A 22450-nucleotide genomic window follows, 5' to 3' on the forward strand; every position below is an offset into this window, starting at 1 on the left:
AGGCTTGGCTGTGGCTACTACCCTGCTGTACTCGGTGGTCCCCAGGCCATTCCCTGCCGGTTCACAGCCTGCCTTTGCACATGTTCCGTCTTTCCAAGCCCAGCTCAGAGGAGGTCAGACAGAGGAATGGTGATTCTTTATTCCCGCTTTCACAGAATGTACCTGATGCTAGTGCCTTTTAAATCTTGGACAGAGATTTTGATATTACTCGACTAATAGTAAACAGTAGTAGATTTAAAAGAATAGAGTTGTAAATAAATTTGTCATTCTTTCAAATTGTCAGCAAGATTATTTGTTAATGATTCAAAAAATATAAAGCTAATAATTTCCTTTTTTCCTTTATTTCTTCTTAAAGGATAAGAACTTTGAACTAAACTATGTTTGTATCATAGGGTTGAAATACAGATAAAGCTATAAAGAACACATTTAAATTAGAAATTTTTACAAACTGTTTCACTAAAAACAATTTCTAATAAACCGTGTTAGGTTGCCCTTTTAGTACTGTCTGCCTGCTGATACGTATATGTATGTATACACGTGTATATAGCGTGATGCATATTTGTGTATATGTTATGCATGCCTGTGTTTACTATCAGCTTTGCTTATTCCTGCAAAGGTGATGTGATACAAGGTTAATCCCCTTGCAGCAGTTCTGGGGATATAACTTTAATTAAATTAGAATTTAGTCATAATCAAGTGTTGTTTCAAAAGGGGTTATAAACAGAACTTAGAATTGTTTCTGGATGTAGTAGGGAATTTTTTCTTTGTTTTTAGTGAGAATTACTAAAGTAGAGAAACACAGTACAATGTAGTAGAAAAACTAGTAGATTTTCAAGTAGCATGCATGAGTTTGTCTAGATTTTGCTGCAAACCACCTGTGTGATCTTGAAGAATTCACTTCACTTCTCTGATCCTTAGTTTTGATATCTGTAAAACAATAATGTCTACCCCACCTCAAAGCAGGTTGAAATAGTATATGCCACAACCCATTGAAAACTTTAAAACATTGTGCAGATTCAAGAGGTTGCCATTATTTTACCCAGCTCAAAATTACTTTAAGGGTCACATTTACTAGAGCTAATATGCAAACCCTCCACCTTTTGCTCATAAAAAGCTGTACTTTTGAGTTTATTGGACTAAAACTAGTTTATTTGAAACTTAGTTTTTGAAAAATAATAAAGGCCAGAATAACAAAAATTGGTTTTTTACATTACTTTCCGTATTTACCAATATTTTATCCATTTGTTTCCTTTCAGTCTGCTAATTGCCTTTTTGTCAAAGTGGTTTCTTCACTTTGTCTATGTAATCTGATTATAGAACCTGTTAATAAACTTGGTACGTTGTCTCCAGAGTCCACTTACATGTTCATTCTTCTATCACATGCTTTTCTTAAAATTTAGCCAGAATGCTGCTGTTTTTCCAGAGGAAATAAAGGGAAGAAAAATAAAACTTTAGGTCAGGTTCCCAAAACTCAAATGAACAGGGGGAGGAAAAAAAGAAGACGACTTGTCACAAGCTGGTATACACAGAAACCCTACAGAGGGGTGGAGGTGTGGGGGATGAGGAGAAAGGGTATCCCGAGGAAGCTGTCAAGAGAGCTTCTGTTCTAGAGACTCCTGGGACTCACAGATGCTAAAAAAGACAAAATCTCCTTGCCTGATTTACTTACAGGTAGATGAGGAAAACAGCAAAAGGAAAGTTTCCTCAAAAGTCTCCATATAGAGACTTCTCTATAGATTGATATATGTTGAGAATTCCCAAATTTATATATTTTGCCCAAACCTCTCTCCTCGGCTTCTTTTTTGCTAACTGGATAGCTCCACAGACTCAACATTTCAGCACTGAACTTGCCCCCAAACCTGCTTCTCTTTCCTTGTGCCCCCTCCTGTGGTCTCTATTACTAGCCATCCAGTCCTCGTGCTAAGGACCTACAGGTCCTCAGCTGCTCCCTTTTTTTTCTTTTTTTTTTTTTTTTTTTGTGGTACGCGGGCCTCTCACTGTTGTGGCCTCTCCTGTTGCGGAGCACAGGCTCCGGACGTGCAGGCTCAGCGACCATGGCTCACGGGCCCAGCCGCTCCGCGGCATGTGGGATCTTCCTGGACCGGGGCATGAACCCGTGTCCCCTGCATCGGCAGGCGGACTCTCAACCACTGCACCACCAGGGAAGCCCTGCTCCCTCTTTTTTATCCTAAATCAGTCAGTTACCCGCAGTTTTAGACCCCCATCTCTTCCACTCCCTCCTCATCTAACACCAGTGTAACAGTGATGTGTTTCCTTAATTCCTTGCCTACAGTGTTGTCCCCCTAATATCTTTTCTCCAAATATAGCAGTGAGCTATTAAGACCTTCCACTGGTTCCCCATTACATACAAAATTTACCCTAATGTGTTACAAATAATATGTGTTCCACAGTATGTTAATTAAATACCTTCTCCAGTAGGGAGAGAGGGGTGTTTTCCATGATCAAATAAGTTTGGGAAACACCATTTATCTAAAAATAAATAGATTTCTTCACTGTAGGACTTCTGAGAACTATTAAAATTTAATTTGCTGATTACAAGATACCTGAATAAGTACATATATACAGTGTTTCCCAAACTTACTTGTTCTTGGAACCGTTTCCAGTAAATCGTCTCTATGCACCCAGTGTTCTGTGGGTCATGCTTGAAGAAACGCTGTTTCCAGAACAGACTACAAGCTTTATTACTGGGCCCTGCTGCCCTTTCCACCCTTGTATCCCACCCTTCCTGCCCTCACATTGATGTTCCAGGAACTCAGGACAGCCTGCAGTTGCCTCCTGATACCAGAGTGTTCTCATGCAGGTGATTGTACTGTCCTCTCGTGTGTGAATTATCTCCCTCCCTTCTTTCCCTTTCTTTTCTTCCCCACAACTCATTTCTCTTAACTCTTTGCTCTGGCTCTTCCTTTAAGATAGAGCTCAGGCATAACCCTCTCAAAGAAGCTTTCTCTTGACACTCCGGTCTCAAAGGAGTAGATATTTGTCCTCTGAGCTGCTTGAAGGATGCCCGTAGGACTTCGCAAAACTAAAATAATAGCACCAAACTCTACTCTTGCCTCTTATGAAATTTAAAGAAGTTTACAGACACAGAAATCAAATGCATTACTGCAGTTAGAGAACTGAAAAATGATCAGCCCCAGTAAGTTATTGGTATTGTAGAATTTTCTGCATTGATTCAACTGATTGTTATTTGACATGTTTTTAATTCCCCATGATTCCTATAAACCGTTTACTATTTATAAATAGAGTCTTGATTGGATCCAGGTTTGTGTCTTTGGCAAGAGTATTTCCTGTATAGTACTGCATAATCCCTGTAGCACCACACCAGGAAGCACACAGTATCTGCTTGTTCCCCCTTCAGAAGAGTCCCCAGAGTTATTAAACTGTGCCAAATGTGCTGAGATAACCTTTGTTACTTCACTCTAATATGCTGACAGTAATTAAAACCTTGGGGGGGGGGGATATAGATACTCCAAGAGGTAAAGGGAGAATATTCAGGGATCACAGACAGTTACTGCCATACTTGGATGTCTCTTTATATTAACACTTGAGTGTATGCATAGACTGAGTCAGCTTTCTTTTGTTTTGTTTTGTTTTTTTGTTTTTGGTTGCATTGAGTTTCAGTTGCAGCACGCAGGATCTTTGCAGAGGCATGCGGGATCTTTCGTTGCGGTGCACGGGCTTCTAGTTGTGGCACGCGGGTTCCAGAGCGCGTGGGCTCTGTAGTTTGCGGTGCACGGGCTTAGTTGCCCCATGGCATGTGGGATCTTAGTTCCCCGACCAGGGATCAAACCCACATTGGAAGGCGGATTCTTTACCACTGGACCACCAGAGGAGTCCCTGAGTCAGCTTTCTTAACCTCCAGCATCTACCAGAAAGCACAGTTCACTATAATGATCAATTTAGAGATGAACTAAACATAAGCTTTTTGGAGCATGGATAGACAAAGTGAGTTACCACATATAATAAAGTTTGAAAACGACAACTGTATTAAAGACAATTTCATGTATTTTTATAAAAGAGTTAATTCACTAAATGTGAAATTCAGCACTTTAGTGTTTGGAGTTTATCGTGTCTACAGAGAGATTTCACTTACTATACCCTCAGACTGCTGTCATCTTTAGGACTGTTTGCTTGGTGTTTTGTGTGTTTTTGTTACTCCTTCCTCCCTGTCTTTGAACTATCACTTACTGATGCTCTAAAATGTGTCTCTGTATGGCAAATAACTGCCTTAGTCCTAATGTGCTCTTTGGAATTTGCTGTGGCCTCAGAATTAAAACATCTGAGTTTTCTGGAATGCTCTGCTTTGTTTCAAAGAGTTGAAATTGAGAAGTCACAACCAGTTGTGTAATTGTTACTATATTATTTAATTCAAAGAACATTCGAATTTATGTTTTCATTAAGTTATACACTAAAAAGTTTTAATTTTATAGGAATAGCTGATTATTGTATATAAAATCTAATGTTTCCAACTTTTTTTTTTTTTTAATTAGATTACACCACCACCTTCCCTGTCAGATCCGCTTAAAGAGCTTTTTCGACAACAGGAAGTTGTAAGGATGAAACTTCGTTTGCAACACAGTATTGAAAGGGTAAGAAATATTTAAATTTACATTTATGTCAAAGATAACTGTATTTTAACAATAGATTATAATTGCCTACAGTTTTTTATTAGTGACTCTTCCTTATTTAAAGCCATTTTGGGAAATGGTTTGATTTTATCTTGTGCTCATGCAATAAGATGGAGAATTTTTAAGCCTGATTTAAGATGGCTGCTCCCATGTTACAATTCATGTTCAGTATATATTTGATACATTGATATAAGAATCTCTAATAATTCCTTATCATTTGCCAAATTTGCGGGACTATAGCAGTGAATTCCTATTTCCAAAGCTTTGGAATTGTTGCTTGGTACCAGTTACTATAGTACAGACTCTTACCAAGGTTGTGCTCATTGGTCCTTTTAGGTTCTGCTTTAGTATTCCAGTTTCTGGTGGTTAGTTTTGGCATGAAATGACAGGGGGAAAAACCTGTCTAATTATTTATAGAAATCATCAAAGTAACTTGGATTGACAAAAATAATAACACCTTAATTTTTTGTGGGAGAGTCAGGGACTTTCTGCAAATGTGATGTAAGCTATGATCTTTCTTTACAGACATACACACATATTCGTATACAAGCAAAACCTTGTATGCAATTCCTTCATACATGATTGATTTCCTAGGGTAGAGGTTCTTAACCTTTTTTGTGGATTCCTGTAACAATCTGGTAAATATAAAACCTTTCCTCAGAATAATGTTTTTAAATGAAGAAAATTAATTTATAGCATTATAGAGAGAAAAGCAATAAAAAAATGAAGCACTGAAACAGAGCTTACAACATTGTGCCTGACCCACGTCAGTGCGATGTGTTAGCAGTAAGAAGTTAGGTCATATAACCCACATCAATAGCTGTTTCAGCCATCAGGCATGTGTGAAGTCGCCTGGTATATATTTATCTATGCATCTAACCATGTTTCAAAAGCTGTGCTGCCTTACAGACAGTTTAGAATTCTCGTTTGAACTGTGTAATTTGCAGAACTTTAGTAGTGAAAATGACTCACATCCTTCCACTTATCCACCAGCAAACAATTTAGAATTACAGAAAACTAGAAAGGAACTTAGAAGTCTGACCAGTGTGAGAACAAACAACTCTGCCATTTGGTTCTACAGTGGGAAGAACTAGTTGGTAGTTGGCCAGCTGTGTAGTGTAGCACAGGTGTCTCTACATGGAAGAGCTGCCATCACATGTCATACCATAGCAGGTCTAATAACTATTGGAATTTTAAAGAAGAAATTAGTATAAAAACTTGGGGGCAGTACTTGCAACAACTATAACAGGAATTGAAAATAGTTGTGATTTCTATGGATGACAAAGTTGCAAATACTTCTGGCATCACTGTGGTTTGTGGCCTACATTGATAATTGAAAGAAATGCCAGTTGGAGGTGAGCAAAAATAAAGACGTAATTTTTCCCATTCAGGTTCACAGATGACCTTCCCCTCATTCTGTCCAGCGGCTTCTTAGGAGTATGAGGACCGAAGGCTAGGAACCTCTGTTCTGAGGGCATTTTTCCCATAGAATATGATAACATTTGAATACTGTGCTAAATGAATGAACACATCTTGCAGCCAGAGCCCCTGGCCCCTTACCTGCCTCCCCAAGAGCCCCTGACTTCAGAGCCACCTCGCATCCTACCTGCCTCCCCAGGAACTAAGAGGAAGGCAGTACTTTGGGAGAGGCATAGCCCATTCTCAGAAGACATTGTTTGAGAGGCTCTGCTCTAGAAGTTCAAAGACACAGCATTAAGAATGATGATCTAAAGTGGAATATGTAGGCTATCAGTTAAGCCACATATCTCTGTTAATTATCTTAGGGGAGGGGGTCTGACTTAACAAATGTATATCTGGGACTTCCCTGGTGGCGCAGTGGTTAAGAATCCACCTGGTAATGCAGGGGACACGGGTTTGATCCCTGGTCTGGGAAGATCCCACATGCCTCAGAGCAGCTAAGCCCATGTGCCACAACTACTGAGCCTGCGAGCCACAACTGCTGAGCCCGTGTGCCACAACTACTGAAACCCGTGCTCCTAGAGGCTGTGCTGCTCAACAAGAGAAGCCACCGCAGTGAGAAGCCCACGCAATGCAACGAAGAGTAGCCCCCACTCACCGCAACTAGAGAAACCCCGCGCACAGCAACAAAGACCCAGCGCAGCCAAAAATAAATAAACTAAATGGATTTTTTTTTAATGTATTTCTTTCTTGTATGGTGAAAAAGATTTTTGGTTATTGCTCTTTATCGCTGCAGGACTACAACCAACTTTTTTTTTTTTTTCTTTTTTTTTTTTGGGCTGTGTTGGGTCTTTGTTGCTGCGTGCAGGCTTTCTCTAGTTGCAGCGAGCAGGGGCTACTCTTCCTTGCGGTGTACGGGCTTCTCATTACGGTGGCTTCTCTTATTGTGGAGCACGGGCTCTAGGCACGCAGGCGTGCGGGCTTCAGTAATTGTGGCACGTGGGCTCAGTAGTTGTGGCATGCAGGCTCAGTAGTTGTGGCACCCGGGCTTAGTTGGTCCACAGCATGTGGGATATTCCTGGACCAGGGCTCGAACCTGTGTCCCCTGCATTGGCAGGTGATTCTTAACCACTGTGCCACCAGGGAAGTCCGCAGCCAACTTTTTAGAAAGTATTTTTTCTTCTAGCTATTTTTTCTTAGTATCTGACCACGTGTTTGGATATTTATCACTTAAAGTCCCACCTTAAACTTGCACTTAAATTCATAAATTACAAGTATTGGACTTAACTCTTCTCTTTTGAGTGTCATTTATCACATAACAACTTATAGCAGATTAAATAGGACTGTCAGGGCTTTCCTGGTGGCACAGTGGTTGGGAGTCTGCCTGCCGATGCAGGGGACATGGATTCGTGCCCTGGTCCGGGAAGATCCCACATGCCACGGAGCGGCTGGGCCCAGGAGCCATGGCCGCTGAGCCTGCGCGTCCGGAGCCTGTGCTCCGCAGCGGGAGAGGCCACCACGGTGAGAGGCCCGCATAACGCAAAAAAAAAAAAAAAAAAAAAAATAGGACTGTCTATTTAGCTTTTCACTAAATTATAAATACAGAAAAACTCTACAGTAATGCATATTTGGATATAACGTGGCCTGCATTCTCCAATGGGGGAAGGATAAATTTCTTGTCAGTTGAGGGGTGAATAGGCAACATGGTGGGGACAAGACCAGCCACATGTTTAGGCTTCTCCCAGCCCAGCCTTCCAGACAGGCTAAGGTCTGCAGCTGGACCTCAGGAATTCCCATCTGCTAAATGCAGAGAATTGCCTATATTGGCATTAACCTTACAAAAGAGTGACTGTGTATTACGTAAGTGGAAGTTTTGGATCCCACTTAACACATTAAGGCAGGATTGTACTGTGGTTGTCAGAGGTTTACAGGTACGGTTGACTCTTGCCCAACATGAGGGTTAGGGGCACCAACCCCTCGCATAGTCAAAAATTAACTTATAACTTTAGAGTCAGCCCTCCGCATCCACATTTCTGCATCCATGGATTCAAGCAGCCATGGATTGTGTAGGACTGTCGTACGTATTTATTGAAAAATACCCATGTATAAGTGGACCTGCTCGGTTCAAACCCATGTTGTTCAAGGGTCAACTGTAGTTAGCATTAGGGTACAGTGTGTTTGTTGCTATGAAATATTCATTCTAAAAGAGAAGCTGCCACCACAATGGTGTATCACGTCAGAACAGTTAGAATGGATATAATAAAACAGACAGACAAAAACATATATGGGCAAGGGTGTGAAAACACTGGAACCCTATACATTGCTGGGGAGAACATAAAATGATACAATTGCTGTCGAAAACATTTTGGCAGTTTGTCAGCAAGTTAAGCATAAAACTACCATTATAACCCAGCAGTCCCACTCCTAGTTATTTACCCAGGAGAAATAAACATATACATTCAAACAAAAATGGAGCATGAGTGTTCGTAGCAGCTTCATTCATGATAGCCCAAAGGAAGAAACAGCCCAAAAGACCGTCAACTGATGAATGGATAAAAAAAATGTGGTAAAAAGGAATGAGGGGGGGAAAAAAAGGAATGAGGTACTGATACATGCTACAACACAGATGAACCTTGAAAACATGTGATGTGAAAGAAGCCAGTCACAAAAGACCAGGTTACCATGTGATTCCATCTGTGTGAAGCGTTCATACGTAAATCCATAGAAACAGAAGGTAGAGCCGCTGTTGTCAGGGGAGGTAGGGGAACGCAGAGTGACTGCTTATGGGCATGGGGTTTCTTCCTGGGGTGATGAAAAAGTTCTGCAATTAGTGGTGATGGTTAAACATCTTGGTGAATTCAGTTGGCTCTCCATATCTGCAGGTTCTGCATCCATGGTTTCAACTAACCGCAGATCAGAGTACTCAAGAAAAAATATTCCAGAAAGTTCCAAAAAGCGAAACTTGAATTTGCCACACGCTGGCAAATTTACACAGCATTTACCTTGTATTAGGTATCATAAGTAATCTAGAGATGATTTAAAGTATACGGGAGTATGTGTGTAGGTTATATGCATATATTATGCCATTTTATATAAGGGACTTGAGCATCCATGGATTTTTGGTATCTGGGGGGTCCTGGAACCAATCCCCCGCAGATACCAAGGGATAACTGCATACTAAAAGCCATCCTTGTACATTTTAAGATGATTTTTAAAAAGAGACTGCTGATTTTGGAAAGGAAATTTGCTTATACTTTTGGAACCCTTGGAGTTCTCAAATTTCTCAAGCTTACTGTGAAAGAAAAACTGCTCTGAGATTGAAGTTCTTTAGCACTTTAAGTGATTTTATTTTATTTATTTTCTTAAATTTATTTATTTTTATTTTTGGCTGTGTTGGGCCTTTGTTGCTGTGCGCGGGCTTCTCTCTAGTTGCGGTGAGCGGGGACTACTCTTCGTTGCGGTGTGCGGGCTTCTCATTGGGTGGCCTCTCTTGCTGCAGAGCACGGGCTCCAGGCGCGTGGGCTTCCGTAGTTGTGGCACTCGGGCTCAGCATTTGTGGCTCGCAGGCTCCAGAGCACAGGCTCAGCAGTTGTGGCGCATGGGCTTGGTTGCTCCACGGCATGTGGGATCCTCCGGAGCAGGGCTCGAACCTGTGTCCCCTGCGTTGGCAGGCGGATTCCTAACCACTGCACCACCAGGGAAGCCCTAAGTGATTTTATTTTTATTTGAAGAACAAGTGGTTGAAGAATTGTTGTTTTTTTAATTCTTTGTTCAACTAGGAAAAACTCATTGTATCCAATGAACAGGAAGTTCTTCGGGTTCATTACAGAGCTGCAAGAACACTGGCAAATCAGACACTGCCGTTCAGCGCATGCACTGTTCTCCTGGATGCAGAAGTGTACAGCGTGCCCCTGGACGCCCAGGTAAAGGACTAGCCATGGCCTTTAGTGCTCTTAGGATAGCAGGCACCTTTGGTAATCTGGGTCCTCAGAAGAAACATGAATTCAACAATCAGTAAAGCTCAAAGGAGAAAACAACTCTTGCACACTAAAGTGCTTTTTATAGATAACTTGTAAGTTGCTTCTAAAGTGGAAGCTGCTGGAAGCTAGAAAGGGCAACGGGTGGAGCTCAGGTCGTGCTAGTGCTGAGAGAGGGCCAGGCTTTGTTTGGATCTTGGATGTTGTTGGGACAAATTAACACAACTGTGGAAAACTAGCCACGGCTTGAAAAGAGTTTACTGCCACATGTAAATTACGTGAATTCAGAACTAGACATCGGTTGTTCAGAATTTTTTTGTGCTTCATAAACCAGAATGAAATTCTTTGGTCATAAGACAGAATATAAAAGTATAAACACAGACAGTGAAGGATTACCACCAAAAAAGACTAGAAAATACTGTTTTAAATCAGACAAACTATAGAGATACAAAGTATATGCAGTATATTACAGAGAAAGTTACTTAGTTCTCTCTGGACTTTATTTTTCTCACCTGAAAAAAAAAAAAAAAAAAACAGGAGTCCCAGATGGGTTATAAAGAGAATTTCTGAAAAGAAGTGAATTTTCCCAGTAAACCCTCAGAATGATCCCCAAATCAGAGACTAAAAAGGATCAGGCCACAAGCCACCTAATAGTTGAAGGGCAGAAGAACTTAGTCATCGTCTTGAGGATGACTGTGGGCCTGTTACCCACCCTTGTACGGCTGGCTTTACAGTTGGTAGACGGTCTCTCCACTGAGGAGCAGGCTTGTTCAGGTGAGCATAGCTGCTGAGGGACTAAGGAACAAGTCCGCTTCCTTGGGTAGGGGCTTGGGCCATCCTTTAGCCATTCTCGTATCAGACCTCTTCCTTTTCAAAATAAACTTGTAATAATAAAAAAGGTTCAATAATAAAATTTAAAACAGTCAAAAGGTCTTACCTGAAGACCAAGGAGGAAGTGGTAACAGCCAAGAATGTGAGTAGTGTGATTGTGTTGCCTGGATGCCACCTCAATGGTGCTGGTTGGTGGTCAGAGCTTTGGCGGCAGTAACGGCAGCAGTTGTTTGTCAGACCCAGTGCTTCCCATTGCCCAAGCGTTAGAACAAGGGCTTAGTGACTCTCAATTCTCAAACAAGATTAAAAGAGGTGCTTTTACCCAATTTCACTGAATAGAAAATTGAAAGAATATGTAATTAGTTTGAGATTACACAGTAAGATACAAAGCTGACGTTTGAATATAGCCTATCTTAAAAGAATACCAAAACTGGTATTCTTAAGAGTTGGTATAGAATTTCTTTGTGAGCACTCCAAAGGACTGGTCCTGGAAGAAATGTCAGCCCCAAAGGCCTGTCTCCCACCTTAACATTTTTTTCTCCCTACATGTGGTAAACGATAACATGAAAATTAATTTCTTAATCAATTGTGCTTTAATAAGAAGTCACAGGCATGTCACTTCATATGACATGCCTTTCTGAGACATTTTTGACACACAGATCGGTAGGATTCTATTTAATTAATAACTAAACGCAGCATCCTAATAATTCTAATAACTAATCTCAGTATGGAAATACTTTATCAGATTTTTAAAATTCAGATTATGTTATCTTTCTTTGAAGTATACTTTTCATCATTCCTTTAAAAGTAGAATATACCATAAAAAGATAAAATGGCATATAGATTTTAAAGTAGGTTATTTTATTTTATAATATCCAACAATTTTAATGTTTTCTTTCAGTCTGATGACAGTAAAACTTCTGTGAGGGATCGTTTTAATGCAAGACAATTCATGTCTTGGTTACAAGATGTGGACGATAAATTTGACAAATTAAAGGTATGTATGTTTAGAAGTTCACTTTAACTGGATACTTCCCCTTCATAAACAGAAACTGTAGCTGTGTTAGAGAGGAGTGGTTAGGAAAGGAAAGACCAGTTAGTGGTGAATCCTCATGAGGTCGCACTTTGGAAGATAAAGGAAGATAAACACACACACACACACCCCGTTTTTCGGGTCCAATTTCATATACATGGTGCAGCTACCAGAGAAAAAGCAGTTTCTAATGGAGATCTTCATATTTGTTATCCAGTGTATGAGTCTGGTTATAGTTCCAGCATGTGAAAGAGGGGAGAACAAGAAGAGAAGAAATGTATTTTGCAAGTAATCTGTAATGAAAATTATTTGGTTTGAATCATTTCAAAAATCACTTTTCCTTAGATTTTCTTGATTCTTCTGATAATTTGAAATTTTATTGCTTGAAAGAGCAGTTTCAAATTAAAGTCTGTTAGATGAGTGTGAAGTTGTGGGTCCATAAGTATTTGGTGTATGGATACAGACAGGGTAAACCAGAAATGGACGTGTAACTCAGAAGCTTCACATACCCTAGTATATCCATCTTACACCCTAAAGAAACGATGCATGAGATTAATTTTTAAACAAAGCAATTGTAATAAATAATCACTGAATTCTTCTTTTCTTTTAAATAGACCTGTCTTTTAATGAGGCAACAACATGAAGCTGCAGCTTTAAATGCCGTCCAGAGGTTAGAATGGCAGCTCAAACTCCAGGAACTCGATCCTGCCACCTATAAATCTATCAGCATTTATGAAATCCAGGAGTTTTACGTGCCCCTTGTTGATGTGAATGATGACTTTGAATTGACTCCTATATAGCAGCCGTGACTTCCTGGTGATGGTGTTTTAAATGAGTGAGGCTTAAGAGTATTATACTATGGAATACTGCCTTTTGACAAAAATATGATATTATGCCTTCACAGCTATTAGTAAAGTTCAACTAAAGTTGGTGATGTAGTAAACACTGTCATTTTATTAAAAATGAAAAGAATTATTTTGGATCTTAGATCCAAGCAGTTTCTAACTGAAAACTATTATTTATATTGGTGAAAGGTGACTATCGCGTTGGAGCACGTTGGCAGACGAGGTAGATGTTTAGGGAGCTGAGGATCTGCTAATGGCGCTGGAAGCTGTTAGTGCTCTACGTACGAGGTGACCACGGGTGTTGAGGTTCTGTCAAGTTCTACTAAAACAGATCAGCAAACTAAAAGGCTCAATTCCTACCAAATAGTTTCTAATGTGGAAGGAAAACTTGGCACAAAATTTCTTCAGTTTATTATATCTGTAAGTTAATTGTACAGCTTTCTTTTTGAAAGTTTTAATATTGTCTTCCTTTTTAATAACTTATTTTATACATATTGTGCAGATGTAAATCTTGTAATTAATGGTCAAAATGTATACAAAGGGATTGGTAGTCAAAACATATACAAAGAAATAATTGTAAAACTGTTTTGTCTGATGTTTAAGGACCAAAGTTGTAGTTTGTATGGTATGGAGTGTAGTGATAGTGTGTTGAGGTAGCAGGACTTTTAAATAAGGCATGCGTGTCTGAGTTAGCTTGTTTCCATCACAGAACTGTAGAGACTGTGACTTAGCCATACTGCATGCTTCCTATAATTTAATTCTCTCCATAGCGATGCCTGACGGTAGTGTAAGGTGTTTCATACCAGTCTCCCAGGATAGTACCTATGACTTACTATGTTGGACATTTTATTTAGAATTAGTCATGCAAAGAAACAGCTCTTTTTTCATCTCACGATAGAGCCTATTCTCCTCTTCCCCCAAAAAATGCCTTTGAATGAAAATTCTGAAATTGTAAATGTCTATTTTAATACTCAAATATGAAAGAATCTGTGAATATATGTAAATATGTTTAATAAATTTTATTGGTCATGTTAAATCATTGTAAAACTTTTTTACATTGCTTAAATATAATGTTCTAAGCTTAATAACCTTTGCACTTTTAAAATAACAACTGAGTACTCAAAAAAGAGATATTTGGTAGTCAAAATAGGTAAAAGAAATGGGCATATTCTGATCGATCTCTGCAATGTTTATGAAATATTGATTAATATGTTGTATTTCTTCCTTGTGTCAAGATGCAAAACATATAATTTTCAAAATTTTATAATTAAAATAAGATTTAGTATGCTGTTTTTAATAAAATAATTAGCAGTATACTTAGAAAAAGTCCAGTTTCTCCTGTAACATGATGTTAAATTAAATATTCAGGAATATTTCAGATCTGAAACCTGCTGTTAAACTTACTAAACATTTTTGGAAAGAAGATAGGTTATGTGTAAAATTGATCATAAGTATATGAGATAAGATTTACAGAACTTTCCACAATACTTTCTTGAATTATAAAATAATAGGTGTTTTTTATTCTGATTGAGAAAAGTGAAAAGAATCTATGAGGAATAAAGTTATTTAAATTCAGCTTGCAAGTTGGAAATCCCAGCTAGTGGGAAAGAATGTAAAATTGAAGTTTTTGAGTGCAAAGGTATATATTAAGCTTAGGGATTTTTGAATTTTTACATCAGTTTATATTTTAATTGATACTGTACTTGGCATGCGCAATAAAGCAGCACGTGTGAAAAATACACAGTGCAAGGACTTTATTATAAAGATTGGATGTAGTAGTCTTTAGAAATTTAGATGAAAGATTTTGGCCTTTTTTATTGGATAAATGGGGCCAAGAAAGGCAGGGTAGATTTTGAAGCACTGGTTTTGTTGAAGTTAAGTTTATTAAGGCTGGGAACATTAAAAACTAATTTATAAAAGCAATACTTTTTAATATGAAAAACTTAATGCAAATTTTGTTTATACTTTTGCCTAAAAATAAAAAAACAGATTATTGAGCATTGAAATCATAGAAAATATGAGAAGGGTAAGTTTATACAGCAGTTTGTTCTGATGGTTCAACCAGAGAAGGGGGTGCGGAAAAAAAATCACTGTTTGGCCAAACAGAACAAGCTGCAGAAGAGAAAAACCAAGCAAGCAGAAATCTGGCATATTTTAGTCATCCCAGCTTTTTAGTACTAACCACAGTTCTCACCCTGTTCAGTGGTACCTCAAGTTGCTGGAGCCTGTCTGCCATGATGCTGCTTCTGCAGATTCCCTTTGTAAAGTGACTCATTCAAAGCTAATCGGTATAGCTTAAAAAAAAAAAAAAGTGAATGCCTTCTCCATGGGAATTTATACTTAAGTAAGTAAGTTAAGGGCTCTTGATATTAAAGATTATTCTGAAGCTCTAAAATGCTAGAAAAAAAACTTGGAATGGGGTATATGCCTAAAAAGATATAGGATTCTGAAAGAGAAATAAAGGATGGTTAGTTTAATCAGTGATTTTTTTTTTAACTATTCAAATATCATGAACAAGATACTAAATTGTACCTGAGGATTTGTATTTCTTTAAATCTTGTTCTAAATCATATCTGTTTAATAAATGACTAGATATTTGTGCATGTTATTTAATAAAGAGTTATATTTTTATAGAAAAAATAAGAGTGAAATGTGTTAAGTGTTTTTTTTTTTATTTTCCACTCCCACGTGACTCCAAGCCCAACACCAGTGTTTACTTGGGCAGCAGGCAAAATTGCAAAATACTCATTTTGGGGAAACAACCTCTGAAGAATTAGCCTTTTGAGCTCAAGTCTATTCAGGAAATGAGGTCTCGAAAATGAATTTTAAGTATTAGACATGCTGCAGACTTAACTATAAAAATCTCAAGCAGGGCTTCCCTGGTGGCGCAGTGGTTGAGAGTCTGCCTGCCGATGCAGGGGACACGGGTTCGTGCCCCGGTCCGGGAAGATCCCACATGCTGCGGAGCGGCTGGGCCCGTGAGGCATGGCCGCTGGGCCTGCGCGTCCGGAGCCCGTGCTCCACAACGGGAGACGCCACAACAGTGAGAGGCCCGCTTACCGCAAAAAAAAAAAAATCTCAAGCAAAGATCCCCTGAAGCTCATTTTAACAGACTGAGGAATTATAGAGTTATTCTAGAAATTGAGCAATGCTAATTATGTGTTTTTCTTAGTTATCCAAAAAGTTAGCAATATTTTTTATTCTATCTCTGATATTCTGACACATAAAACCCAAAAATTTTATGTAGGGGAAATTGACTTTTTAAAACTCATGAGGTAGCCATGTCTTGTATTTTAAATGAAGCATTTCCACAATTTTTTTTAATCCTTTTTCAAGCCTTAAAGTTTAAATAATTCCTAATTAATCAAATGGCTCAAAAGGTTAGAATTATAAGTATTATAATTTAAACAGTGAAAAGTACATGTGGAAAGATTGACCTCTTTTTTTTTTTGGCCATGCTGCGAGGCATGCAGGAACTTAGTTCCCCCAACCAGGAATTGATCCTGTGCTCCCTGCAGTGGAAGCTTGGAGCCTTAACCACTGGACCGCCAGGGAAGTCCCTGGAAAGATTGACGTTTAAAGAAAATTTTTCTGTTGATATAGAGAATGAGGCATATATAGCATATGTCTATAGAGTAAAAAACACCACCTGTGTGCCCATCACTCAGCTTAAGAGCGGTACCTTTTTCCTCAGTTTTTTTTAATTGTGTAATTTGTATCCAATAAAAATACCCACATCTTAATTAGGCAGTTTGATAAGTCCTGACAGATGCATACAAAACATTTCCATTCCCCCCGCAGTTCCCTCCTGCCCCCTTGCAGAGTACTTCACCCCGGAGGCCACCGCTTGATGACTGCCGGCGCCATGATTACCTGTACTTGTTCTCGAGCTTCATGTATATGGAATCAAACAGTATACACTTGTTTTGCGTCTGCCTTCTTTCAACATAAGGTTTTGAAATTCATGTTGCATGTGTCAGTCATCTGTTCCTTTTTCTTACTGAGTGGAAGTATATTGTACAAGCCTGTTTATTCACTCTTGTTGGTAGACATTTGGATTGTTCCCAGTTGGGGGCTGAATAAAACTGCTCTAAACATGCTAATCTTTTTTTGTGAACACGTTCTTTCATTGCTTGGGCCCATACCTTGGAGTACAGTCACCAGGTCATACGGCATAGATGTATGTCTAACTTCATCAGAAACTGACAGTTCTTCAAAGGGGTTGTACCGTTTTATCCTCCTACTGCCAACTATCAGAGGCCCAGTTGCTCTGAATCCTCATCGATCTTTGGTGTTGTCAGTCTTCAATTTTAGCAGTTTTGGTGGATATGTAGTGGTATCTTACTGTGCTTTTAACTTGCATTTCTCTGATGACTCAAGAGGTTGAACATATCTTTTAATATGTTTAACAGCCATTTGTACATTTTATTTTGTGAACTGTCCTCAAGTGTTTTGCTCATTTTTCATTGTGTTGGTCTTTTTATTATTGATTTGTAGGAAGTCCTTATTCTGCACACAAGCCCTTTGTCAGGTATGTCTTTATTAACGTCCATAAGAATTTAAGGAATGTATGCATATCCATGCATTTAGGTTTTAGTGGCAAGGATTCGAGGCAAAAAATTCTGTCATTGCAAACATTCTTAATGTAAGCAGTGTTTGCTAAAATCATAGTACTATATTTTCAACCGTCTATCTCAGAATGCTTTTTTCTTTTTAAATTTTATTTATTAGTTTTGGCTGCGTGGGGCCTTCGTTGTTGCGCGCAGGCGTTCTCTAGTTGAGGTGAGTGGGCTTCTCATTGCGGTGGCTTCTCTTGTTGCAGAGCACCGGCTCTAGGCGCACGGACTTCAGTAGTTGTGGCTCACGGGCTCTAGAGCGCAGGCTCAGTATTTGTGGCGCATAGGCTTTGTTGCTCCGCGGCGTGTGGGATCTTTCCAGACCAGGGCTCGAACCTGTGTTCCCTGCATTGGCAGGCGGATTCTTAGCCACTGCGCCGCCAGGGAAGTCCCTCAGAATGCTTTAATTAAACTACTTGTGTAACTGTCCCAATTGGAATATTTGGAGAGTACAAAAATTCTGTTTTCCTAAAAGGGAAAGAGAATCACAGCAACATGCTTTGTGAAATGGGAGTGGTACTTAAAAATGAAAAAGATGGGGCTTCCCTGGTGGCGCAGTGGTTGAGAGTCCGCCTGCCGATGCAGGGGACGCGGGTTCGTGCCCGGTCCGGGAGGATCCCACATGCCGCAGAGCGGCTGGGCCCGTGAGCCATGGCCACTGAGCCTGAGCGTCCGGAGCCTGTGCTCCGCAACGGGAGAGGCCACAACAGTGAGAGGCCTGCGTACCGCAAAAAAAAAAAAAAAAAATGAAAAAGATGAATGTCACATCCATATTTTAAAAAGCATGAAGGGAAAAAAGAAAAACCTCGACTTGTAAGTCTGACCGGCTTAAAGGCAAAAAGCTGAAGTCACTGATTAAGGGAAAAAGAATAGAAAACCTGGACAGGTACAGTCTAATCAGGAATACTACAGATGGAAGCCCTGTTGAAGCCATCTGAGTCCCTGAATTAATGACAATGAAGGCTGGAGGTGGTGAGAAGGAGCAGTTTGTCCTTTAGAGGCATCTAGAAGCTCTGGCTTTCTGACATAAGTTAGCACTATGGTGGAAGTTTCACGAGGAAACATTCACTGAGCAAAAGTGTATGCTCAACATGGAGGCAGACAAAAATCCAGTCCAAAGACATCACTAATTCAGAGGGAGTGAACAGGCCGATGCTGGCAAGCAGGTGAAGAGCAGGAGACCAGCTGCCTTCTTGTGGGGGTTTGGTGTGTGGGTTTCTTTGTCTTTCCGTTTGCTTGTTGTTTTGTTATGTTTAACCCTCCCCAACACAATCCTGAAAGAACTCTTGCCTCAGAATTGCTCTGTCTCCGTGGGATAAAACTGCACAGCTGTGACGCAGTCCCGTGTCCCCTCTTACCTGCCCTGGAGCCTCTCACCTCAGTGCACCCCCATGGGTTTCCAGCCACTGAAGACTGCTCATACTAAGTGAGGTAAGTCAGAAAGAAAAAGACAATACCATAAGATATAAGATATCATTTATATGTGGAATCTAAAATACGACACAAATGAACTGATCTACTAAACAGACACACAGACGTAGAGAAGTAGAGAACAGACTTGTGGTTGCCGAGGGGTGGAGGAGGGAGGGATTGGGAGTCTGGGATTAGCAAATGCAAACCTAGTATATGTAGGATGGGTAATCAACAAGGTCCTACTGTATAGCACAGGGAATTATATTCAATATCTTGTAATAACCTATAATAGAAAATCTGAAAAAATATATATACACATATATATAAAAACTGATTCACTTTGCTGTACACCTGAAAATAACACAACATTGTAAATCAACTATACTTCAATAAAATAAAATTTTTTAAAAAAGAGTGGATAGGGTTTATGTAGCCAGGAAAAAGAAAAAAGAACCATGTCCCAAGCAAAAAAAAATGCAGAATACGGGAGTGGGGAAGTATGAAGCATGCAAATAGACCACCTTGGCTCTATGGAGAGGATTTGTGTAACATCAAAAAAGATCCACATTTACTAGCATGAAAAGACGTTCTGGATATGCCAAATGGGAAAAAGCAAGTTGCAGTGAAGTATTCTTAGCATAATTTCATTTTTTGCAAACATATGTTAATACATGTGACTTAAAAAAGACTGAAGGAATATATAGGAAGCTAGGTGCAATCTCCAGGGACTAAAATGGCCAGGGTCGCACATGAAGTCCCAAAATATTTAAATTCTCTGTAATCAGAAAAAAAGGAAAAAGTTGAAATGAATATAAATTAAGAAATATTCTAAATCAGTAAGCTACAAAGTTGGGACCTAATTTGGTAGGCAAGAGTGAGCCATGAGTAAATAGTGGATTTTGAGAAGCCTTAAGAGCTTTTGAGAGTTGTAAATCTCTCAATAGCCCTTGATAGCCCTTTGCAAACATCTGCCAAAACAGCATTTTCTCCTAGCAGGCGGGGTCGGCAGTTTCCCCAGAGGTTTGCTAGGCCTCCTGTAGCCCTAGGGACCTGAGCCTCGGAAAAGCTTGCTTGGGCGTTCCTTTTGCCTGGTGGATTCACAACCGTTCATTGCAGAAGGAATTATAAGTATTTTATGAACCCAGAATGGAACAAAACAAAACAAAAATAGCCTCAAGATTTTCTACATTTCTTCTTGTTTAAAACAGGAAGAGTTGAGAGGCCTTTGGAAGTAAGCGTTTTCCTTTCCCCATTCTTTTGAGAGCTTTGCGGTAATTCCCACAACAAAGCAGGAAGGGAAGAGGTGGGGGAAAGGGTGGAGGAAGGAGGTTTCTTCCCAAAGGGCCTTCCATCCCTAGATCTTTCCTTCCACACCACAGGCTGCCAGGCTGTTAGATGTGGCTCCTTTGGTTCAAATCTGTAAATCAAATCAGCTAATTCAGCTGAGTCTCTCGGATGGAAAGCATTAAGAATGGGACAGTGGATTCCAAACCATAATCCCCAGCCTGCCGCAGTCAGCCGGTTCCTTGGGACACAGAATAGTCTTCCTGTCTCCACCAGCTGAAAGGCGCACAGGCTGGACGCCTCCTCCAGGCAGGCCCGAGCAATCCCCCCCCTTCGCCCCCCCCCCCATCCAGTCCCACCTCCGGCAGGGCCAGGGGCTCTGCCCGTACTCCTGTAAGGAAGCTCAGAAGTGGAGAATCAGACCAAACCGGAGTGCTTAGCAGGGGCACCCAACACTTGTGTCTCGGGCTCCCATTTTGCTCCCTGTCTTCTGGGGTGAATTGGCTGGGGTGAGGGGAGGCCCAGAGGTGAGAGTGTAGAAGTACCACCTACAAGAGTGAGTTCACAAACTACAATTGTCCTTCTTATCTCTCTATGCTGGGCAGGATAACACCCCCTCCCCTAGCTTCACTCCCTCTACCCCAGCGGTCCCCAAGCTTTTTGGCACCAGGAACCAGTTTTGTGGAAGACAGTTTTTCCACAGATGGGGCGCGGGAGGAGGGGAGGATGGTTTCGGGATGATTCAAGTGCATTACACTTAATCAGTGTGAGCCCTGAGCTTGTTTTCACTTGCCACTTACTGATAGGGTTTTGATATAAGTCTGCAAGCAATTGATTTATTATGGTCAAATCTTTCTGCTAATGATAATCTATATTTGCAGCCGCTCCCCAGATCTAGCATCACTGCCTCAGCTCTACCTCAGATCATCAGGCATTAGATTCTCATAAGGAGCCGCACCCTAGATCCCTCACATGTGCAGTTCATGGTAGGGTTCACGCTCCTATGAGAATCTAATGCCACCGCTGATCTGACAGGAGGAGGAGCTCAGCAGGTAAGAAAATTAATTGTTGTTTTATGGCAGTAAATTTACAGTAATTTGTTAGCAGCAATAGGAAACGAGTCACCTCTACACTGTAGTTGGCTGACGGTCAACCACTGATGCGTCTGTATCAGGTGATTGAATCTTACGTGAATCAGTGACATTTGACCCTTTCATCAAACCCTACTAAGAGGCTTTATCGCATTGATCATAAAGGCTTCTGGTAAAATAAAATAGCCACTACAATAACCCCTGCAGCTCTCAAATTCCCAAACCCATTCAGAAAAACTTGATAGCCACCTGGAGGCTCAACTGACATTTGATCTTCTAGAGCTTATCAAAGAGGATCTTTAAAAATAACTATTTTTTATCTTATTACCAACGTAATACAGGCAAAGATATGAGAAAATGCAGACAAGCACAAAGAAAAAACATCAACACAAATCGCTCATAATCTTCATTCTAAAAATACACACACTGCTTTAAAAGTTGATATATCATGAATATCTTTCCATGCCAATGGTATTTCTCTGCAACACCAGTTCTCCAAGTGTGATCTGGAGACCCTGGGGGTCCCAGGACATTTTCAGGTAGTTCATGAGCTCAAAACTATTCTTATTTTAATTCTAATGCATTATTTGCCATTTCAGTCTCCTCTCACACTGTAGTTTTTTTAGAGGATATAATATATATTACAACAGTTTGAATGCAAAAGCAGATACGAAAATCCAGCTGCCTTCTATTAAGTTTGACATTAAATAGCACAAATGTAAGACAATGCCACTCTTCTCACTATTTTTTTTTTTGTCTTGGAATATATACTTTTTTTTTTTTTTTCTGCGGTATGCGGGCCTCTCAGTGTTGTGGCCTCTCCCGTTGCGGAGCACAGGCTCCGGACGCGCAGGCTCAGCGGCCATGGCTCACGGGCCCAGCCGCTCCGCGGCATGTGGGATCTTCCCGGACCGGGGCACGAACCCGTGTCCCCTGTCGGCAGGCGGACTCTCAACCACTGCGCCACCAGGAAAGCCCTATATACTTATTTTTCATAAAATATGTATTCATGTTACCATATAACAGAGTCTATTATTTTTAAATGAGATAATAAATTATTTCTTAAATTTCCATTTTAACTTCAAAAGTTTTGATAGATGTAGCACACATAAACAAAACCTCTTTGGAGCCCTCAATAATTTTCAACAGTGTAAAGGGGTCCTGAGACTACAAAGTTTGAGAACCTCTGATATACAATATTAGTTTTTAATATCTGATTTAGCCCATTGCAGTGTATCATAGTTCATTTAACCAGTACGTAATGCTAAGAATAAGATCCTTAAAGTTAAATT

The 22450-nt window shown here is 40.1% G+C and overlaps 1 protein-coding gene across 7 annotated transcripts in view; it reads left to right on the plus strand.

Annotated features, from left to right (window-relative positions):
• ANKRD12 (ankyrin repeat domain 12) overlaps positions 1-15399 on the plus strand; it is a 115051-nt gene extending 99652 nt beyond the window's left edge. For 6 of the 7 annotated variants that reach the window (XM_012535305.3, XM_012535306.3, XM_033439389.2 and 3 more), the window contains 4 exons: positions 4512-4610; positions 9848-9991; positions 11778-11873; positions 12524-15399. In XM_012535305.3, the coding sequence (XP_012390759.1) occupies positions 4512-4610; positions 9848-9991; positions 11778-11873; positions 12524-12709 (525 nt within the window). In that variant the 3' untranslated portion in view covers positions 12710-15399. Of the gene's footprint in view, positions 1-4511; positions 4611-6040; positions 6882-9847; positions 9992-11777; positions 11874-12523 lie in introns of those variants that run through there. The other variant, XM_033439391.2, reaches the window with a different exon arrangement.
• Positions 15400-22450: the final 7051 nt, after the last annotated feature.

The sequence above is a fragment of the Orcinus orca genome, chromosome 15 (assembly GCF_937001465.1).
Source record: "Orcinus orca chromosome 15, mOrcOrc1.1, whole genome shotgun sequence".
Classification (NCBI taxonomy): domain Eukaryota; kingdom Metazoa; phylum Chordata; class Mammalia; order Artiodactyla; family Delphinidae; genus Orcinus; species Orcinus orca.